We start from the raw sequence: 22,765 nt of genomic DNA, 5'->3' as shown, positions 1-22,765 counted from the left end.
TCACTGTCGCGCATGATACCTTAGTGGACCCCGTCGCAATTTCTAACTCACTGGGTCAGCACTTTGCTGAGATTTCGAGCTCTTCAAATTACCCGCCAGCGTTTCTCCCGAAGAAACGTGCAGCGGAAGTGCGACATCTTGCTTTCTCCTCTCAAAATCGCGAAAGCTACAATACTGTTTTCTCCATGCGCGAACTCCAACATGCACTCTCTACTTCTCGCTCCTCCGCCCCAGGACCGGATGGTATCCATGTCCAAATGTTGCTGCATTTATCAACCCATAGCCTGCGTCACCTCCTTCGCCTTTATAATCGAATTTGGACCGACAGTACCTTTCCCAGGCGATGGCGGGAAGCTATTGTCGTTCCCGTTCCGAAACCTGGAAAGGACAAACATCTCCCCTCTAGCTATCGCCCCATTTCTCTCACGAGTAGTGTCTGTAAGGTTTTGGAGCGTATGGTGAATTACCGTTTAGCTTGGTGGCTGGAGTCCCGCAGTCTTTTAACACCAGCCCAATGCGGATTCCGAAAGCATCGTTCTGCTGTTGACCATCTTGTTGCTCTCTCCACTTATGTCATGAACAATTTTCTCCGGAAACGCCAAACGGTAGCAATATTTTTTGATCTGGAGAGAGCGTACGATACCTGTTGGAGGACAGGCATCCTCCGCACACTGTTCTCTTGGGGCTTTCGAGGCCGGCTGCCCCTTTTTCTTCGCGAATTTATGGCAGAGCGCACATTTAGGGTGCGGGTGAACACTACTCTCTCCCGTACCTTCTCCCAAGAAAACGGGGTACCCCAGGGCTCCGTGCTGAGTGTTGTACTGTTTGCCATCGCCATTAATCCAATTATGGATTGTCTCCTTCCTGATGTCTCGGGCTCCCTCTTTGTGGACGATTTTGCGATCTACTACAGTTCTCAAAGGACCAGCCTTCTTGAAAGACGTCTTCAAGGATGTCTCGATCGCCTCCACTCGTGGAGCATCGAAACCGGCTTCCGTTTCTCACCCAGTAAGACCGTTTGTGTTAATTTTTGGCGACGTAAGGAGTTTCTTCCGCCCTCCTTACATCTAGGTCCTGTCAACCTTCCGTTTTCCGACGTCGCTAAATTCTTGGGTCTTATGTTTGACAGAAAACTGTGCTGGTCCTCCCACGTTTCCTATCTTTCGGCTCGGTCTGCGTTCCCTTAACACCCTCCGTGTCCTGAATGGTACCTCCTGGGGAGCGGACCGAGTGGTCCTTCTCCGCCTCTATCGCGCCTTAGTGCGCTCGAAATTGGATTATGGAAGCATAGTCTACTCCTCTGCTCGGCCGTCTATTCTTCGGCGTCTCGACTCTATCCACCACCGTGGATTACGTTTAGTGTCTGGAGCTTTTTACACCAGCCCTGTGGAAAGCCTTTATGCTGAGACTGCTGAACCTCCGCTGTCCAATCGGCGGGCAGTCCTTCTGAGTCGTTATGCTAGCCATCTGTCTTCCATGCCTGCTAATCCAGCCCATAACCTTTTTTTCGACGCCTCCTTTGATGTCGGGTATGCAGGCCGCTCCTCCTCCCTACTACCCCCGGGAGTCCGCTTCCGTCAACTGCTCCATTCTCTTTCCTTCCGCTTTCCTAAAACCTTCTTGACAACTTGGGGTACAGCACCGCCTTGGCACCGTCCCCGGATCGACTTGCTCAGAGACCTATGTCAATTTCCCAAGGATGGTACCCCTACACTTGTTTACCGTCGGGCATTTGCTGCTCTATGTGCACAAATGACGGAAGCCACATTTATTTACACCGATGGCTCGAAAACATCGTTAGGTGTAGGGAGTGCCTATATTGTTGGCGACACCCCAAATCACTTTCGGCTTCCCGACCAGTGTTCGGTTTATACTGCGGAGCTTTACGCTGTTCTCCAGGCTGTCCACTACATCCGCCGCCATCAGCGGATACAGTACGTAATCTGCTCAGATTCTCTCAGCTCTCTCCTAAGTCTCCAAGCTCTTTACCCTGTGCACCCTCTGGTCCACCGGATTCAGGACTGTCTGCGCTTGCTCCACCTGGGGGGCGTCTCAGTGGCGTTCCTCTGGCTCCCGGGACACGCTGGTATCTGTGGAAATGAGGCGGCCGATATAGCGGCCAAGGCTGCAGTTTCTCTTCCTCGGCCAGCTCTTCAGTCTCTTCCGTTTAGCGATCTACGGAGCGGTTTATGTCGCAAAGTTACTCATTTATGGCATGCGCATTGGTCAACACTTCCCCACAATAAATTGCGGGAAGTGAAAGCCGTTCCTTGCGCTTGGACCTCTTCCTCCCGAACGCGTCGTCGGGAGGAGGTAATTTTAGCTAGACTCCGGATAGGGCACTGTCTTTTTAGTCATCGACATCTTTTAAGCGGTGATCCTCCCCCACTCTGTCCCCACTGCTCTCAGCTGTGGACGGTCAGACACCTTTTAATTGAATGCCCCTATTTTAATCCGTTACGCTCCCGTCTACAGCTATCGCCTGATCTATCGTTGATTTTAGCAGATGACACGCGTTCAGCTGACCGCGTTCTACAGTTTATTAGTGACAGTGAAATGACGTCAGTCATTTGAACCTTTTTTTTTTTTTGGGGACAACCAACCCCTTTCTATAGTGGACTTTTAAGCGTTCCTTCTGCCTTTAGTTTCTCAAATTTTCTGACTTTGTTTCCATTGCTGCTGATTTTAAATTTCGTTTTTTTCCTGTTTTCTACGTCACGGGCTGGGCGCTAATGACCATAGAAGTTTTGCGCCCTAAAACCACAAACAAAAAAAAAAAAAAAAAAAAAAGTCTGTGGGTACACAGTTTTGGTTAAACGTAGACTTTTTATGGAGTGGGAGGTAAATTTTGGCTGCATTTCATACCGAGACACAAAATGGGAACCTTATACACGTAAAAATAAAGAAAATGTTACATACGACTTTTGGCTACCCTACAGTTTTCATTTTTAAGATACAGTAAACTTTTCAGATTATGAACGTGGCAGATCGATGGCATCATTTGAGAGTCACGATGACAGAAGTACAGCTAGTACGTAACGTTGCATAATTTCATTCTAATTAAGTTGAAGAACAAACTGGTTTCCGAAACGGGTGATCCCGTAATGGCAATGGTTCCACGTTAAGGCACTTGACCTGAGCGCTCCCAAGTCCTTATACTAATATCAGCATCGTCGCAGGCAGTGGAAAACAGTTATCATCAGAATTACACACAATCCAGACAATTAGGCAGGGATACAGCCTGTCTACATCCCTATAAAAGGGACACGAAGCGAAAACAGGGCATTGTTCCTTTTTAAATCAAATTCAGAGGCCAACAATATGTAAACGTCTTACTCTATGTCGAATGTCAAGTAGTTGTTCAAGAAAGTTAAGAGAAAGTGGAGAGTACAGTACATTCCCTATATCTGTTTAGATCTCCATATAATTTAATAATGTATGCCAAAGACAATATAGTCAGAGCAATCTTAGCTGCAAAAGTGTATCTTGGAAACTAGAAATCCGCTTCAGCTGTATGAAAATTCTTTTTATTGGACTCAGAACCACATCTTGAGGTGAACATATATCTCAGGTCATAAGATGATCAACATTTAGGATATATGGAAGAACCAACATTCATCCTCAATTTAGAAGGAAAACTAAACCGCTAAGGAATCGATACGCCGAAAATAAATGCTGCAACGTAACGATCCGATCCCCAATTAATTGGTACGATCGAAAGTGAGAATCTAATGGCAATGATGTCTGTGAGCCGTGCGTGGCTCGTGTTCGTGCCATCTCTCTTTTTTTACATTCTGTTTTTACTGTACTGCCACTTCGTTTTGTTAATTCAGTTACTGGTGTTATTGAGTTGCTGGCTTGCCTGCCCGAGAGGGGGAGTAGCAGCGCTTATCGATATATGCCCCGCCGTATTATCTCTGCTGGACTACTATTACTTCCCGGTTGTCGTGTGTTGAGAAGTTCGTTCGTATCTGGCAGTGAGATGCAACGCGCCAGCAGTGGAGTTCGCACCTGGCAGTCGGACAGTTGGGACGCGGCAGGACTCGGTCGTGTTGGAGTGGCAGTGAGGTTCGGATAGCCATGACTCGTCCGACCGTTGCCGCACACATGGATGTGTGTGTCTCAACTCGTGGTTCGTCCCCGTCACTGCGTAGTCACTGTTTTTAGCATTCGTCGCGTTCTTCGCCCACGTGTTTGTGATATTGTGTCTAGCTTGTGATGTCGACTGCCCAGTTATTTTAGTGCTGTTTCCGTGCTGATGTGTAGCAGTTGGTCGGTTGGCGCAGTCGTGACGTAGCACCAGTGGGGCATGCAGCGTAAGGAAGGTGCGGATATCCACCACTTGCCCGACGATTGCCGACACACATGTTTTGAGTGGGGACGACATTGGTTGACCGTCGGTCGGTCGTCTTGTTAGACGACGTGTATTTGGCTGGCGATTGCTTGTGGGTTGGCTGTGTCCACCGACTCGTGGTTCGTCCTTGTTATTGCACAGTCACTGCCGTGGGCATCGTCTAGTCCTCGTGCAGATGTTCGTGAGGCTGTGTGTAGTTATGTGATTTTCACTGACAAGTCGTTCGTTTGATTAAACGACGTGGGTTTTCGGGTCGTCCACTCCTTATGGCTTGTTCAAATGGTTCAAATGGCTCTGAGCACTATGGGACTTAACATAGGAGGTCATCAGTCCCCTAGAACGTAGAACTACTGAAACCTAACTAACCTAAGGACATCACACACATCCATGCCCGAGGCAGGACTCGAACGTGCGACCGTAGCAGTCATGAGGTTCCGGACAGAAGCGCCTAGAACCGCTCGGCCACCGCGGCTGGCCCTTATCGGTTGTGTGGGATCCGTTTTGGTTTGGTTCCACAGTCTCTGCTGTCAGAATCGGTGGAATTTTCGTGCAAGTGCGGAGCGGACCCTTGGTGCAAGTGTGGAGCCTACCTCACCTCGAGCATTGGTCTGTTGACGGTCTAGCGGTTGGGTTGCCGGCTGATCGCATATAGTTGGGCCGACTACCTGTCTCCCCCAAACGAACGTTAATATTTCAAGTGCAGACCGACCCCCAGAAACTTCTGAGCGCCGCTTGCTATACTGCCTTTTCTTTTTGGTGTTTGATTGTGTATTTTAATGGCTTATAGCCGATGGTTTGAATTTATGTTTTTAGTTGGGTTTTAAATAATGGTCCTTCAGCCGTTTTAAAATTGAAAGTTCCTTCTTCTAATAATTTCCGGGTATGCAGCCGGATCCCGTCGACATTCTGCCACGATTCAGAAGTCACATGAAAGTTCCTTACTTGTCAAGTCTTAGATTGTTAGGGCCTTCGGCCTCATTTGAAAAATTATTTCCGGGTAAAACCTTGCGGTTTCTGCATTTTGAAAATTTATTGTAGTTGTGTTCTAAATCATGGGCCTTCAGCCGTTTTAAATGGCTCAAATGGCTCTGAGCACTATGGGACTTAACATCTATGGTCATCAGTCCCCTAGAACTTAGAACTACTTAAACCTAACTAACCTAAGGACATCACACAACACCCAGCCATCACGGGTCAGAGAAAATCCCTGACCCCGCCGGGAATCGAACCCGGGAACCCGGGCGTGGGAAGCGAGAACGCTACCGCATGACCACGAGATGCGGGCTCAGCCGTTTTAAAAATTACAGAGGTTGTGGCCTTAGGCATAAGATTGTGTGACATACTCAGTCGATAGTTAAGCTCGGAAATTTGCGCTGTAATGTTTGGGCAACTAAATAAAGTTGTATGTGTTCGAGTGTAACTGACAGCCGCTCATTTTTGGCCTCTTCCCACAGTTCCAACTACCTGTTCTGTCCTGCGGATTTAACCAGGCGTTTCAGTCTGTTAATCTAGATGACTATTACACCATTAGGCTATAACTATCTTATAGGAAGTTTTGAATCCAGTCGCAAATCTGGTCCGATACTCGGTAAGCTCGTAATTTTTCCTCTAAAGGCAGAGCGGGACGATGTCAAATGCCTTCCTGAAATCAAGGAACACGGCAACATCGTGAGCGCCTTGTCCATTGTATTATGGATGTTATGGAGGAAAGGAGCGAGCAGAGTTTCACAAGATCTCTGTTTGCGGAATCCGTGTTGATTTTTACAGAGTAAATTTTCGTTCTCCTACAGCGTAATGTTTCTTAAGCGTGAAACGTGCTCCACAATTCTATAACAGATTGACGTCAACTGCATAGGTGTTTAATTGTGCGCGGCCCTTCTTGAAAACGGGAATATCCTGCGCTTTTTTTTCATTCACGAGGTTTCTCTCATTCCTACAGCGATCTACGATAAACTACTGCTAGTAGGCGTATCAGTTCATTTGCACAACCTCTGCAGAATCTTATAGTAGGTATCTCATCTAGTCCTGATGCCTTTCCACAACTAAGCGACTGTAGCGGCGATTGTTATTACCAAAGAGTTTACGGTACTGTGCGAGAGTATGTGCATAAATACTGGAATGCCGATCCATTTAAAGAGGAAGAACTAATGTTCATTCTAATACTAAAGTTAATACTCGTGGTACGTGAAAAAATGGCACTTACTCCGCATCTGAATATGGAACAGGTGATCGATCGAGTTTAGGCCCTCGCAGAGGAACGAGTAAACCGGGAAAGAAATAGTGAAGATGGTCAAAATCGGAATACTGATTTCAGAATTGCGAACGACCAAGTAGATCCGATCGATGACAGGACGGCTTGCGAAGGAGGGACGAATATAGCCTACTAAGGATTTAACCCAAATCATTAAGAAAATCGACTAATCCATGAAGGCCTCATTTGAAAAATTATTTCCGGGTAAAACCTTGCGGTTTCTGCATTTTGAAAATTTATTGTAGTTGTGTTCTAAATCACGGGCCTTCAGCCGTTTTAAAAATTAAAGAGGTTGTGGCCTTAGGCCATAAGATTGTGTGACATACTCAGTCGATAAGACATCGGCAACCCGGGGAATGATATTCTCCCGCAACGTGACCAACCAAAATTTTGAATGTCTGCTACAAATGGAGACCTTTGTGGATTCAATGAATGAGAGAAATGCTATCCTGGAAAATCTGTTTTCTCAACTGAATCACCTGGTTGCGTTCTCTACACTTCCTGTTAATGGTGTATATATTGTCACTGATACAGAAAATCGAAATAAACCCATAAAAGCCGGCCGGGGTGGCAGAGCGGTTCTAGGCGCTACAGTCTTGAACCGCGCGACCGCTACGGTCGCAGGTTCGAATCCTGCTTCGGGCATTGGTGTGTGTGATGTCCTTAGGTTAGTTAGGTTTAAGTAGTTCTAAGTTCTAGGGGACTGTTGACTTCAGAAGTGAAGTCCCATAGTGCTCAGAGCCATTTGAGCTATTTGAAACCCATCAAAGGCCAGGTACTATTAAAATTCCCATGTTAGGGACGTGAGTGCGGTCAGAGCGTGTTGATTGTTGACTGATTGCAGAGATGAAATATAAATTGAATTCTGAAAGAGTTCTCTTCATGTGAAGTTAAATGATAGAGACAAGAAAGTGAATTTTAAAGGATTTCTCATCGAAGATTAACATGGGCGCTTCATGCATCAGAATGAGATTAATGCGTTGTTGAGGACAGGGATCTGTAGCTTCAAATAATTCAGAGGAAGATACTGAACAATGAGACAATAATAATGATGAAAATGCTCTGACTAGTGTTCAAAACAAGATTAAAGCGTTAGTGGACCTGCCTGAAGCTAAACGAGACGCAGTTATAGAATTATTCGATCAATGGATGCATCTGCAAAACTGAAGCATTACGGACCATTTTGTAGTAAATCATACCCAATACCTCTGGCCAAGAGAGAAGCAGTCAATAAAAAAAAAAGGTGTTGAATTTGACAGTCAGTTAATTAATCTATCAGACAGTGAGCATTCTAACGTGATCCACTCCGTAAGAAATAATGGCGGTGTAGACGTCGACAACCCAGGGAATGATATTCTCCCGCAACGTGACCAACCAAAATTTTGAATGTCTGCTACAAACTTTTAAAGGGGTAAAATATTTAATCATCCTCGATCTAATGGGTAATTCATCTCAACTATTGTTAAATGAAACTAGTAGAAAGTACACGGCCTTTTTAGAGAACAGAAGCTGCTACCAACTTAAGAGAACGCAACCAGCAGAGAGAACATGGCCTTTTTACATAACGGAAGATGCTACAGGATGAAGAGAATTCATTTCAATCTCATCAGCAGCCTTTATGAGAGCACTGTATGAGGTTCTGAGAGAGGAGTTATTAAGTATGTAAGCTTCTATGTAGACAATATTCTAATTATCACCGCCTCATGCGAAGACTCTTAGAATTTCCATGTCGAGAGCTAGAAGCCTTTAGGAGAATCAGTACAACGGTCTACTTAGCTTGGACAAGTCAGAATCCACAAAATCACAGACTGAATTCCTTGGCAAAACACTATCTCCACGTGGAATTGATTTAATGAAAATCAAAACAGTAAGAAATTTTTCCACTCCAATCTGCCGTAAAAATGCAAACCTTTCCCACGATTTTGCGGTCTATCGCCAATTCATTCCAGGATACTGTCTATCTTTGCCTGTGCTCATGGTACTTTTAAAGAAAGATGTATTACGGAAAAGGGATCAGGAACATCACGACGCGATTGAATTCGTTGAAAAAACTCCGTGAGACAGATATTTCACCGTCCTCATTTGAAGTAAAATTTTTACATTAGTACAGACTGAAGCGATTATGCTTTTGGTTCAGAAGTGCCTTAATTGGATCAAGTTAACCGAGTCAGCGAACACCACACTACCGCTTGTGCAAGCTGCGCCCTGACCAACACAGCCACAGAAAGACAAGCACCTTCCATGGTATGGGGTTTACAAGTTTCGCTTCTGCTTGCTTGGCAGATATTCTATCGCCGTTACTGATCACAAGCCACTTCCAACCTTGACAAATTGCAAAATAGTATGCAACGGGTTGGCACGGGGGTGATTAGAACTTCAAGAACGCGTTTTTGAGGTTCATGTACGATTACAGAAACATACTTATTATACATTCTTACAAACTTACGGAAAGAACCTAAATCTACACAGCACCCTCAAGGACTGTCTTAATTGGCACGAGGGCATACTCAGGGGTTGAACTGTTAGTGGTTCATTTGTCACGGCCGTCAGCGATCAGCGATCGTATGGCGCTCTGGAGGCCTGTCTGGTTCCTTCTCATTTGATTCTGCTGGCAGTAATCGTGCTGGGTTAAGAGGTGAACGGCGTGCCACATTCCTTGCAGGGCTCAACATGCTCCGAAGACGGGTATGTCCTCCTATTGAACCACTTCAGCCATTTCAAAAGGTTTGCATTACGGTTCTTCGGGAAGCTGGCTGGACGTAAAGTTGGGTGTGGCGCTGCTCTCGGCAGTGGTTTGTAGAACACTTCCACAACTGTGGACCAGCTTCTGGACGTCCACACAGTACAGACCCATATCAATATTGACACATTGTGAGAGAATCAGTGGCCGACCGAACACCATCCAGGAGAGAAGTATGGACATACGAGGGTTGGAACTCAAATAACGGCAACTATTTATTCACAACCAATACAAAAGAGTTACGTGTTTGGACCTGTTGCTGTCCTTCAGAGTAGTCACCAGAGTTGTGTAGAACCCGTGGCCAGCGATGAGGAAGGCGTAGTATACCGGCAGCAGAACCTGTTCTGTTGATGGCGTGAATGGAGCGGTCTAAGGTTATGGTGATTCTCGTGTACGACTGTGACGGTGTTATCCTAACGCATGACGTTCCTCCACGGCAGACCGTCAGTGCACAATATTACTGTTCGTTTTTGGAGCATCTCCTGCGACCAGCTTTTCAAAAGAAGCGGCGGCACTTTCTGCGTAACCCACCCATCATTTTGCACGACAATGTGCGGACGCATACAGCTCAAACTGTGGGTGCTCTGTTCGGTCGATGGGACTGGGAAGTACTGTACCATCCACCATACTCCCCGGACTTAAGTCCTTGTGACTTTGATTTGATTCCGAAGATGAAGGAACCACTTCGTGGCATTCGCTTCAGAACTGTTTCAGAGATTCGACAGGCAGTAGACCGCTCCATTCGCACCATCAAAAGAACAGGCTCTGCTAACGGTATATTACGCCTTCCACATCGCTGGCAACGTTTTCTACACAACGCTGGTGACTATTTAAGACAGTAACAGGTGCAAACATGTAACTCTTTTGTATCGGTTGTGAATAAATAGTTGCCACTATTTAAGTTCCAACCCTCGTATGTTGCACCTGACGTCACCAACGACCATAGGCAACCGCCTGATTACAGCAGGACTAAAATTAGTATGCCTCTGGCCAGGCTGACACCTGGATGGTCAAACATCCAAGTACTAGCCGGGCCCGACATTGCTTAACTTCTGTGATCTGACAGGAACCGGTGTTACCACTGCGGAAAGGCCGTTGGCTTATTTAGAGAATGACTAACTGAATTTCAGAAAATTAGAGGCTATGTGTATCTCTACACACGTTGTAGATGAAAATGTAAGCTAAAGTCCCAAGAGAATGCAGTTTCTGACAATATGGTCCGCAAAATCGGTGTCTTGCGAACTCTTTAGAAAACTAAAGTTCCAACAATCCGGCATGAAGGATTCATGCACAGTATCATACCACTGAAACCTGAAGAAAGTTCAGAAATTGATCGTAATGGCCAAATGCTATGTTATGAAGTTAACTTCACGCAAATTATGGTGTTACGCATATCTCTTCTTACAGCTTTTGTTACCACTACCTGTAGTTCAAGTAAGCAAGCCACTCACCCGCAGCATGCGCATCTGGTCCTCGAAGTCGGACTCTGCGAAGGTGATGGTGGCGCTGCATGTGATGTTGGCCTGTTCCAGCTCCGTCACGAGGTCGTTCACCGCCTGCGAGGAGAGAACAGAATGTCACGAGCAACATCTGGGAAACAACGTGGTATTGATGAAATGCAATAGCGATAATATTGCCCTAAATACGTCTGTTAAGTACCGGAATCCGTGCATGAAGTTAACAGGCGTTTACTGGCAGTATAAATGTACGGTGGACGTAATGCGCACCCGAGTTTGGCGGCGGACTGTCGGATAATACTCTTACGTAAATAAGCTTACCACATAAAATATTAGCCGCCTGCTTCAAAAAGCTTAGTGACAGCTTAGGAAGGCCGTGAATGGTGTGTAGCTGATACCAGTCAATCATGTGACCCATTGGTGACCATATGTGCTGTAGCGAGAAGCAGAGATAAAAACAAATCTTGAGGTAACATGCTTTGACAGTTCACAGTGTGTGGTGTCACGGCATATTTCACGAGAATGACACCGGACGCGAAAACTGGTGGAGTCGGCTGTAAAACCGGCAATTTGGTAGAATGCCAAACATCGTATATGTTAAAACTTTATGATTTGACAGGAAGCCAAATGGTAGAACAAACGAAAATGTATATTCTCTTTATGGTTTTGTTTTTGAGTCGTCAATCTTTTGACTGGTTTGATGCGGCCCGCATGAATTCCTATCCTGTGGCAACATCTTCATCTCAGAGCAGCAGTTGTAACCTACATCCTCAGTCATTTGTTGAATGTATTCTAGTCTCTGGTTTCCTCTACTATTTTCTGCTACTTCCCATGACTTTTGTCTCTCTTCGATTTACCCTCAATCCATATTTCGTACTCATTACACTGTTTAATTCATTCATCAGATTCTGTTATTCATATTCCCTTTCATTGAGGATAGCAATATCATCAACGAATCTTGTCTCTAATATCCTTTAGCCTTTAATTTTAATTCCACATTGAACCTCCCTTTTATTTCCGACATGCTTCTTCTATGTGTAAACTGATCATTAGGGGCGAAATACTACATTCCTGGCTAACAACCTTTTTAATCCTAATACTTCGTTCTTCATCTTCCACTCTTGTTGTTCCCTCTTGACTCTTGTACATATTGTACATTCCACGTCTTTCCGAATAGCTTATTCCTATTTCTCTCACAATTTCGAACATCTTGATCATTTGGAATTTTTTCCAGGTCGACAAATCCTATGAATGTGTCTTGGTTTTTCTTTAATCTTGCTTCCATTATCAAGCGCAACGTCAGGATTACCTCTCTGATGCCTTTACCTTTCCTAAAGCCAAGCTGATCGTCATCTAATACATCCTCAGTCTTCGTTTGAATTCTTCTGAATATTATTCTTGTCAGAAACATCGGTGCATGAGCTGTTGAGCTGATTGCGAGATAATTTTCACACTTATCAGTTCTTGTAATCTTCGGAATTGTGAGGGGTGATGTTTTTCCGAAAGTCAGACGGGATATCGCCAGACTAATACAATCTACACATACCAAGATGAACAGTCGTGTTGTTGTCATTGCCCACAATGATTTTAGAGCTTCTGATGGAATGTTATCTACCCCTTAAGTCTTATTCGATCTTAAGTCTTTTGATTATATTAACGGATCCCCTACGTCTTCTATACTGATTCCTGTTCCTTCTTTAGCGCTCATCAGCCGCCTTCAGTGTACTCATTCCACCTATCTGCTCTCTTCTCTGCATTTAACAATGGATTTCCCATTGCACTCTTAAAGTTACTACCCTTGCTTTTAGTTTCAACGAAGGCTGTTTTGAGTTTTCGGTATGTTGAGTCAGTCCTTTCGACAAGCATTTCTTTTCAGATTTCTTCACAGTTTTGATGCCGCCATTTCGCCTTAGCTTCCTTGCACTTCCCATTCACTTCATTTCTAAGTTACTTATTTCTGTATTCCTGAATTTCCTTGCTTATTTTTGTACTTCCTTCTTTAGTAGATCAACTCAAGTATTTCTTCGTTACCCAAGGTTTTTTCGCAATGCTTTTTGTGTTCCTACGTTTTCTTTCCAACTTCTGTGACTGCTCTTGTTAGCGATGTCCATTCCTCTTCAATTGAACTGCCTACTGAACTATTCCTTATCACAGTATCTACAGTCTCAGAGAACATCAAGCGCATCTCTTCATTTCTCAGCACTTCCCTATCCCATTTCTTTGCGCACTGATGCTTCCTAATGGGCCCAGTCTTCACTACTATTAAATTTTGATCTGTGTCTACATCTGCTCCTGGGTAAGCCTTACAATTTAGTATCTTATTTCGGAATCTGTGCCTGATCATAATGTATCTAACTGAAAACTTCCCGTATCTCCCGACGTTTTCCAAGTATACCTCCTCCTCTTGTGACTCCTGAACAGAATATTCATTATTACTATCTGAAATTTATTGCAGAACTAGATAAATGTTTGTCCTCTCTTATTCCTAGTACCAAGCACAAATTCTCCCCTAAACCTTTCTCCTACTCCTTTCCCTACAGCGAAATTCTAGTCCCCCAGATTATTTGATTTTCATTTCCATTTAAGTACTGAATTACCAGTTCATTTTCAGCTTATACTATCTCTATCTGTTCATCTTCGGCTTGCGTTGTCGGCATGTATAACCCAATTATCGTTGCCTGTATTGATATGTTGTCGATTCTTATGAGAACAACCGTATCATTGAACTGTTCACAACAGTTCACTCTTTGTGCTACCTACCGATTCATAAAGAAGCCTATTTCTGTCATACCATTTTCTGCTACTGTTGCCCTACAGTCATCTGGCCAGAAATTCTTGTCTCCCCTCCATTTCACTTCAGTGATTCTCCGCTATATCTAGATTGAGTCTTATCATTCTCCTTTCCAGATTTTCTAGCTTCCCTATCAAGTTCAAACTTCTGACACGTCCCGATCGTAGAACGTTACCCTTTCGTTGCATATTCGGTCTTTTTCTGATGGTAACCTCCTCCTTGGTAGCCCCCTCCCGGAGATGGGACTGCGGTATGTGTAAAGATATCCATTCTTGCAGATGCACTTTTATTTTCAATACCCAAGTGCTGTGCGTTAATGATTACTGAAAAATTGATGTCCACATGAGATTATGGAGAAGCAGTGATAATGAAAAGCTCGTGAGATAAGACACTTATACAACGCAGTGTGTGTGTGATGTCATAGCATATTCCGCAAAATGATGGTATGAGTTACTTCGTCGTTAAGATGTGTGTGAATTCTGCAAAATTTTTCTTTTTGTATGGTTTTTGGCCTCAGGACAATGTAAAACCCAATTTTTCCATCGGATGTAGTACGATCTTGCCTAATCAACAGGGCTACAACTGTTAACTGCCGAACTTGTGTAGTCATACACATTGAACAGTATGGATGGTGTAATGTGCAACGCAAATCATAGACGTCTTATTAGCATTTATCTGTGATTTGTAGCGGCCCATTTACGTTAAGACTTTAACAACACCGTCTACTGGTAAAATTTTTATTAATTTTATTTAATTCCATGACGTTTGCTGCTTCGTCAAAATAGCAGCGTGCATACAAAACAGACGTGGGCTGATTGTTGAAATACGAGGGTTTGCTCAAAAGTAATGTTTCCGAATTTCTTATGTAAAAGCTGTTAATTCTTTTAAAATAAAAGAAACGTTATTAATATTCTACATTTTTGTTCTTCATATCTACATATTAATTTCTCAACATAGTCACCCTGGTGGCTCCCTCTCAATGAGGGACCAATTTGTTGAAAGCGTCACTGCAGAATGTAAGACTTTGTTGATGGAACCAGAACAGCAGCTCTGCTTCCACCACGTTTCGCTAACAAAGTGAAGTTCTCGAAGATGTTTCTTAAATTTTGGAACGGATGAAAATCGAAGGAAGCGATGTCAGGACTGTATGGAGGATGTCTGATGGCACTGAACCCAAGGCGTCTAACTGTTGCAGGTGTCGAAGCGCTCGTGTGTGATCTGTGGTTTTCATGCAGAAGGATAAGGTGCTCCATGCGTGAATGAATTCTTTGAATTCGTACTTTCGGTTTTCTAAGGGTCTCTCACGCACCAATGTAGTTGTGTTACACACCGTCGTGTTACACGCTACAGTTTGGAGCACGCTAGCGGTAAAGGGTTGCAACTTCAAACAGAAATGCGGGAAGTCGCGTGAGTAACATGCAAACATGCAGTATCTCAACTGATATTGTCAACAGAATAAAAAAATTCGGAGTCAGAAATAGCCGCAGTCGTCCGTCTATAACCTAACGTTTTATCAGGCACCAAATAACTGTAAACGCTCATTCGATTTAAGTGCAGACGGTTAAGACGAATATCACTAACATAGTCATTGAAAGAACAAATGACTATCAACTCAAGCATCTGCAGGCACCGTTTTTATGTCACTTTATTATACTGCAAGCAGTTTCGATGACTGAAGATGGTGTATTGAGTCAGCAATGTTGGAGGCAATATAATAAAATAAAGTGAAAATGACGGTTGCCGGGGTTTCATTATATTATGTTAATTAATTTTGGGTCCCAGCAACAAATGATGAACAGACGTAACATGGCTTTACGACTCCATTGTAATGCCGGCGTAACACGACTGTAAAGCCAGCGTTGCGCTGTCGCATCGCCGTACATATGCTACGTACATGCCTCTATTACGCCACATACGCAGAGTATACACAGGTGCGACACCCTCATAGTCTTTGAATAATTTGGGGCACAGGTTCTCTCAAGGACTTGGTGCCCCCAGCTAATAAACATATCAAAAAATGTTTTGCATCACCTCGGTTCCGAGACTTCCGGAACCAGTACAGAAAATTGGAATAGAGATCAACATAAACATCTCTTCCGCCCTTTTACTGCTCATGAAAACCACACATCGCATGTTGTAGCACCGCACAGCGAGACCTTCAGAGATGATGGTCCAGATTGCTACCTCTAATAGCCAGTAGCACGTCCTATTGCATTGATGTATGCCTGTATTCGTCGTGGCATACTATCCACAAGTTTATCAAGACACTCTTGGTCCAGATTGTCCCACTCCTCAACGGCGATTCGGTGTGTCTCCCTCAGAGTGGATGGTGGGTCACGTCGTCCATAAACAGCCATTTTCAATCTATCCCAGGCATTTGCGATAGGATTCATGTCTGGAGAACATGCTCGCCACTCTAGTCGAGCGATGTCGTTATCCTGAAGAAAGTCATTCATAAGATGTGCACGATGAGGGCACAAATTGTCGTCCATGAGGACGAATTCCTCGCGAATATGCTGCAAATATGGTTGCACTATCGGTCGTGACATTCACATATCGTACAGCCGTTACGGCGCTTTCCATGACCACCAGTGGCGTATGTTGGCCCCACATAATGCCACCCCAAAAAATCAGGGAACCTCCACCTTGCTGCACTTGCTGGACAGTGTGTCTAAGGCGTTAAGCCTGACCGGGTTGCCTCCAAACACGTCTCTGAGGATTGTCTGGTTGAAGGCATATGCGACACTCATCGGTTGAGAGAACGTGATGCCAATCCTGAGCGGTCCATTCGGCATGTTGTTGAGCCCATCTGTACCGTGCTGCATGATGTCGTGGTTGCAAAGATGGACCTCGCCATGGACGTCGGGAGTGAAGTTGCGCATCAAGCAGCCTCTTGCGCACAGTTTGATTCGTAACAAGACGTCTTGTGGATGCACAAAAAGCATTATTCAACATGGTGGCGTTGCTGTCAGGGTTTCTCCGAGCCATAATCTGTAGGTAGCTGTCATACACTACATAGCCCTTGGACAGCCTGAGCGAGGCATGTCATCGACAGTTCCTGACTCTCTGTATCTCCTCCATGTCCGAACAACATCGATTTGGTTCACTCCGAGACGCCTGGACATTTCCATTGTTGATTGCCCTTCCTGGCACAAAGTAACAATGCAAACGCGATCGAACCGCGGTATTGACCGTCTAGGCACGGTTAAACTACAGACAATACGTCAACACGAGCCGTGTACCTCCCTCCTGAATGACTGGAACTGATCGGATGTCGGACCCCCTCCGTGTAATATGCGCTCCTCATGCGTGGTTGTTTACATTTTTGGGCCGGTTTAATGACATCGCTAACCAGTCAATGGGACTGTGTCTGTGACACAATATCCACAGTCAAAGTCTATCTTCAGGAGTTCTGGGCAACGGGATGATGGAAAATTTTTGTGTGTATTTTGCAGACCACGGTAGGACGTTACAACACGATCGTCGGATGTGTGCCATATTTTTCGATGATCCTGCTGCCTCTATTAACTCCTGTAATAAAGAGACTAACAAAACTTTCTAATATGGTCTGCCACGGACGTTTAAATTTATGGTAAACTGGACTTGAATAAGCTTTAACGCAGCGAAACCAGTCGTGAATAAATCATCGCCTAACAGCTGTTTGCGGTTGTATTCAAGATCAATTGAGAGGCTGATATAATCCAACAACTGATAATCGCGGGAAGCGGATGACGACGGGGATTATGAAGAACAGCTATTGTTAGGGAATCACGAATAGGACAATTTATTGTCAAAAACACGACTCTCAGCAAACGCTTTGCAGCATGCACAATTAATTAAAATTCCGGGTGCCACTATACGACATCGGTCATTTCGCAATGAAACTCTCAAATGAAATAACGCGACGCGGATACGCAAATACGTATACTCAAATACCAAACAAGTTAGCAATTTTATTCAGGGAGTGTCGCGTCGTTCATACTCTCAACCTGACCGCGCATGACTCAACTCTGCCTTCAGACTGCAGCAGCCAACACCTGCACAGCGCTTGCGACCACCAACAAGAATCAGACTTTATTGAAAAGACTGTCAGCCGGCAGCAGTTAGTTAAAAACTTACTTCGGCCACACCAGAGCTGGCTGTGATGAAGCAATTCTATAAACTGATTCTGAAAAGTTACAAATGATAGCAAATGTATCTCTATATATTTGACGATATAGAATCTTCACGTCATTATTTCATACCGTCTTCTTCTCACTACAGCGAATGACGGAATTCGCATAATACCATATACCTGAGCACTGAGCTGGAATGGAGAGCATATTGCCAAAAATCAAAGGCTCAACTTCATCCTCGAAGTGCAGACTGAAAATTAAAACTGGTCAAAGACACGAGGGTGTGTGTGTGTGGGGGGGAGCGGTTTGAGCTTGCGAGCCACCGGTGGTCCGGTGTTCCACAGCGATTTGCAGACAGATCGATGACGTCCATGAGCAGTTCCACAACATGCAGGGTTGTGGGGGGCGAAAGGTTGGGGGTGGTTGTGGCCTCCATAGGGCAGTGATATGACGACTTGTGGCCTTCATACAATCGTACAGACACTGTGATATTAGAATTCCAGGAATGCTGATGCCATTGTCAGTGATATATAGGAAGTACAGTTGCCTGAGTACCGGATGTTGACGTCAGTGATTTCAGGAATGCTGACGCTGATGTCATCAGTTCGAGGAATGCTGATGCCGGTGTCAGCATTTTTTTAATCAGAGAGTGCAGTGACTTTCTGCTGACAATAGGTTTCAAATTCGCCAGAAAATGCTGCTAGCAGGTCCATCTGAACCATTTTACAAGCGAACATTGCGAAGGGAAGTGTATGCAAAAGATGATTGGCATCATGTATATCGCAAAGGGCTATTGCTCACAGCTGCGTACAATGCTGCAAGTCTTCAGTGTGGCACGCAGGACGGAAACTAGACAGCAGCTGAGTGTAGGCAGCGTCGCAATTTCGTCTCTTTTCAAATAACGCAAGACGCCGAATCCACAGTGTGTAGAAAGTGCAGTTCAGGTCGGAGATGGTTCTGTAAATACCATGACTTAGACCCACCCATTGAGGTTACCGTGGACGTAAGCCAGGATGTACCTCGCTACATTCTTGATGTGCAAGTATTCCCTTTTCTTCTGCCTCTTCATGACGAGCATGTGTGAAAACTTACATCTTCCAAGATGTCAACGGCTGCGGTCGCAAGGTTGAATGCATGTAAGTTATTATGGGATTCAAGAACACCCACTATATAGTGCCCTGACTCACTCGATAAATCCCAAACAAATTGTTGAAGACCATACGCTCCAGTGATATTCATGTGACCACCGCCCATCTTATAGATCAACGTAGACTCATAGATTGCAGGTAGCAGCACTAGCAGAGGAGGTTAAATAATGCGTGTAGGGTGGACACGGGAAACAGTGTAGTCGTTGTCTTAATGCGGAAACGGTGCGATTTATCTAAAGTCCAGAAGGGCACGATCCCTGGACAAGTATGGAAGCATTTCTGACACCGCTATGTTTCTAAAACGTTTTATTACTGTCATGATTAAAGTATATCGTGCGTGGCAAAACGGAGCCATCCAAACACGGTACGGAGTCAGTTGTAGTGCAGCACAGGCCTTAGATGACAGGGTGAAAGGCGGAGATGTGCATGAACGTGCAACTGTTGGCACATGGGCACTCAGATCAACCAAGGAGCAACAGCCTCCTCTCAACGACAGCTCTGCGAACGTTGCAGTTACTCAACGTATGGTCCTCGTCAGCGGAGTCCCGTTTCAGGCACCCATGCTGACTGCTGTTCATCAGTGACGAAGGCTGGAATTTGCTAGTAAGTACCCCAACTGGACGTCCACCCAGTGGCGACAGGTGGTTCCAGAGCCCCTACAATAATCGTCTGAAGGGGCGCACAGGACGAGGTAGCGCTATGATCTGGGAAATGTAATCATGGTATTCCCAGGGTTAACTCGTCAATCTGGAGGGCGTAAAGCATCAAGAGAAGTGTCCATCAATCTGTGGGGTCCATGCCCATCCCTAGGTCTACAGACGTTAAAGCAACCTCTGGCGTGCCACAGGGGAGTGTTATGGGACCATTGCTTTTCACAATTTATATAAATGACCTAGTACATAGTGTCTGAAGTTCCAGGCGGCTTTCGCGGATGATGCTGTAGTATACAGAGAAGTTGCTGCATTAGAAAATTGCAGCGAAATGCAGGAAGATCTGCAGCGGATAGGCACTTGGTGCAGGGAGTGGCAACTGACCCTTAACATAGACAAATCTAATGTATTGCGAATACATAGAAAGAAGGATCCTTTACTGTATGATTATATGATAGCGGAGCAAACACTGGTAGCAGTTACTTCTGTAAAATATCTAAGAGTATGCGTGCGGAACGATTTGAAGTGGAATGATCATATAATATTAATTGTTGGCAAGGCGGGTGCCAGGTTGAGATTCATTGGTAGACTCCTTAGAAAATGTAGTCCATTAACAAAGGAAGGGCTTACAAAACACTTGTTCGACCTATACGTGAGTATTGCTCATCAGTGCGGGATCCGTACCAGGTCGGGTTGACAGAGGAGATAGAGAAGATCCAAAGAAGAGCGTCGCGTTTCGTCATAGGGTTATTTGGTAAACGTGATAGTGTTACGGAGATGTTTAGCACGCTCAAGTGGCAGACTCTGCAAGAGAGGCGCTCTGCATCGCGGTGTAGCTTGCTGTCCAGGTTTCGAGAGGGTGCGTTTCTGGATGAGGTATCGAATATATATTGCTTCCCCCTACTTATACCTTCCGTGGAGATCACGAATGTAAAATTAGAGAGATTCAAGCGTGCACGCAGGCTTTCCGGCAGTCGTTCTTCCCGCGAACCATACGCGACTGGAACAGGAAAGGGAGGTAATGACAGTGGCACATAAAGTGCCCTCCTCTACACACCGTTGGGTGGCTTGCAGAGTATAAATGTAGATGAAGATGTAGGTGTACATACAGTTTGTTTCTCCCCAGCACGATGGCATCTACCACCAGCGCAATGCAATGTGTTATATAGCTCGTAGTGTATCAGCGTGGCTCGAAGAGCATCAGAATGAGTTTATTACTCTCAAGACAACAAACCCCCCGGGTTAAGGTCCAATTTCGAATCTGTGGGACCACCTCGATTGGGCTTCTGGCGCTATGGATCCTCAACTGATAAACCTAGCACGGCTGGTACAGCAGTGGAGTCGGAATGGCTCTTCATCCCTGTCGGTACCTTCCAGAAGCTGACTGACTCTTCCTGCACGTCTCGCAGCGGTTCGAGCTGCAGAAGGTGGTTATTCAGCATTATGACAGGTGGTTACACTAATGATGCAGCAGCGGGTGAAGTCTAGCAGGCACTGTCTTCAGAATATGGTAGCTGCAGTATAGGCCGCACTTTCAAATACGTGTGCCGCCATTTACGCCACCGCGTTTCCTACAGCCGCCACCGTGGAACAAGGGCGCTGCCACTAACGATTGCGCCGCTGCCAACGATGTATGAGCACTCCTTCTCCGAGTTCCAACGGCAGACGCACTAAAGTTCTAACGTTCATGGAACGACCCCATTTCTTTTGACGGTCGAATAACGTTTACAGACTTCTGTAGTGGGCAAGCCTCGAGGATGTATTGAAGACTGACAGACATATAAATCTTTTTTATCTTTTTATATTTCTACATTCAAATCTATTGTTAGCAACTGATGCTGCTTGTATTATTTTTAGTATTTGATATAAGATGTAGATCAGTTAATATCTGAATTCTCTATTCATGGACGCCGGCTGGAGTGGCCGAGCGGTTCTAGGCGCTACAGTCTGGAACCGCGCGACCTCTACGGTCGCAGGTTCGAATCTTGCCTCTGACATGGATGTGTGTGATGTCCTTCGGTTAGTTAGGTTTAAGTCGTTCTGAGTTCTATTGGACTGATGCCTCAGAAGTTAAGTCCCATAGCGCTCAGAGCCATTTGAACCAGCCATATTCATGAACAGCATCTCTTTCTCGCATCTGTATCCACTAAAGAACCACATAGCGTGCAAGGAAATGCTAACAGTACCAACACGGGATCTGATAATAAAAAAAGGTATCGTTGACTGCGCCGTCATTTAGAATCTCTTGCAGTCCAGCCAGCACAGATCTGACGGCAATTACAAGAAACTGATGCCAACTGCATTAACTAAATATATGACTGACTACTTCATCCGCTAGCTGACCGTGCGACACACACAAATTATTCACCTGTATTACCCCTGAAATACGGACCTCATTACTAACCATTGGCTGGGACCAACATACATGTGGGGACACTTCACATTTGGAAAAAAATTAATCGTTATAAAATAATTCTTAACAGTTCTACATTACTGTAAAGCACTCTTACGGTGTCTTAACCAAGTCTTCGTGCGAGCGATGCGGAAGTGAACGAACGTGTCCTCTTCAAGATTCTTACCGTCTTGTTTGTTCACATAGTGCGTTTGCGTGCCGCTTTGTTTGTTGAAAGATCGTTTGGAAGTGCCAATAGAGTCCGTAGTGTTGTTGCTCTATACGAAATAAAGTATTTTGAAGCGTAAATAACCGGCAACGTCTATCACCAGGCAGGGCTGGATTTACAATCTGCTAGGAGACAGAGGTAGTCTTCATCAAAAATTTAATGTCCTCTCTACTTTGTACTATCAGCACCTGATCAGGTACCACCACTCTTACAAACTGAAATCAAGAGTCATCTGACTGGGTTTTCCAGGGTCCAACCCAGCAGAGGCGTTGCCAGCTATGTCGAGCTGTTAGCAAAGGCACTCGCTTCGGTCGTCTGCTGCCATATCCCACTAACGCCAAATCTCGCCACACTATCCTAATGGGTGCGTTCCTCGTAGTCCGTCGTACGTCCCACACTGATTTCTGAGGTTTTTTCACGCAGTGTTACTTGTCTGTCAGCACTGACAACTCCACAAAAACGCCGCTGCTCTCGGTCATCAAGTGAAGGCAGTCGGCCACTGCATTGTCCGTGGTAACAGGTAACCCTTGAAATTTGTTATTCTCGGTAAACTCTTGACACTGTGAATCTCGGAATACTGAATTCCGTAGCAATTTCAGAAATGGTGTGCCCAATGCGTCTAGCTCCAGCTACCATTC

The 22,765-nt window shown here is 45.0% G+C and overlaps 1 protein-coding gene across 1 annotated transcript in view; it reads right to left on the bottom strand.

The window, feature by feature from the left end:
• Nucleotides 1-22,765, bottom strand: part of LOC124803240 (gamma-aminobutyric acid type B receptor subunit 2) — a 431,083-nt gene that overhangs the window by 264,837 nt on the left and 143,481 nt on the right. The window contains exon 5 of the mRNA XM_047264421.1: nt 10,797-10,901. Coding sequence (XP_047120377.1) covers nt 10,797-10,901 — 105 coding nt within the window. The remainder of the gene's footprint in view (nt 1-10,796; nt 10,902-22,765) is intronic.

Source organism: Schistocerca piceifrons, chromosome 6, assembly GCF_021461385.2.
Source record: "Schistocerca piceifrons isolate TAMUIC-IGC-003096 chromosome 6, iqSchPice1.1, whole genome shotgun sequence".
In the NCBI taxonomy this organism is placed as follows: domain Eukaryota; kingdom Metazoa; phylum Arthropoda; class Insecta; order Orthoptera; family Acrididae; genus Schistocerca; species Schistocerca piceifrons.
This window is presented reverse-complemented; position numbering and strand designations above follow the sequence as displayed.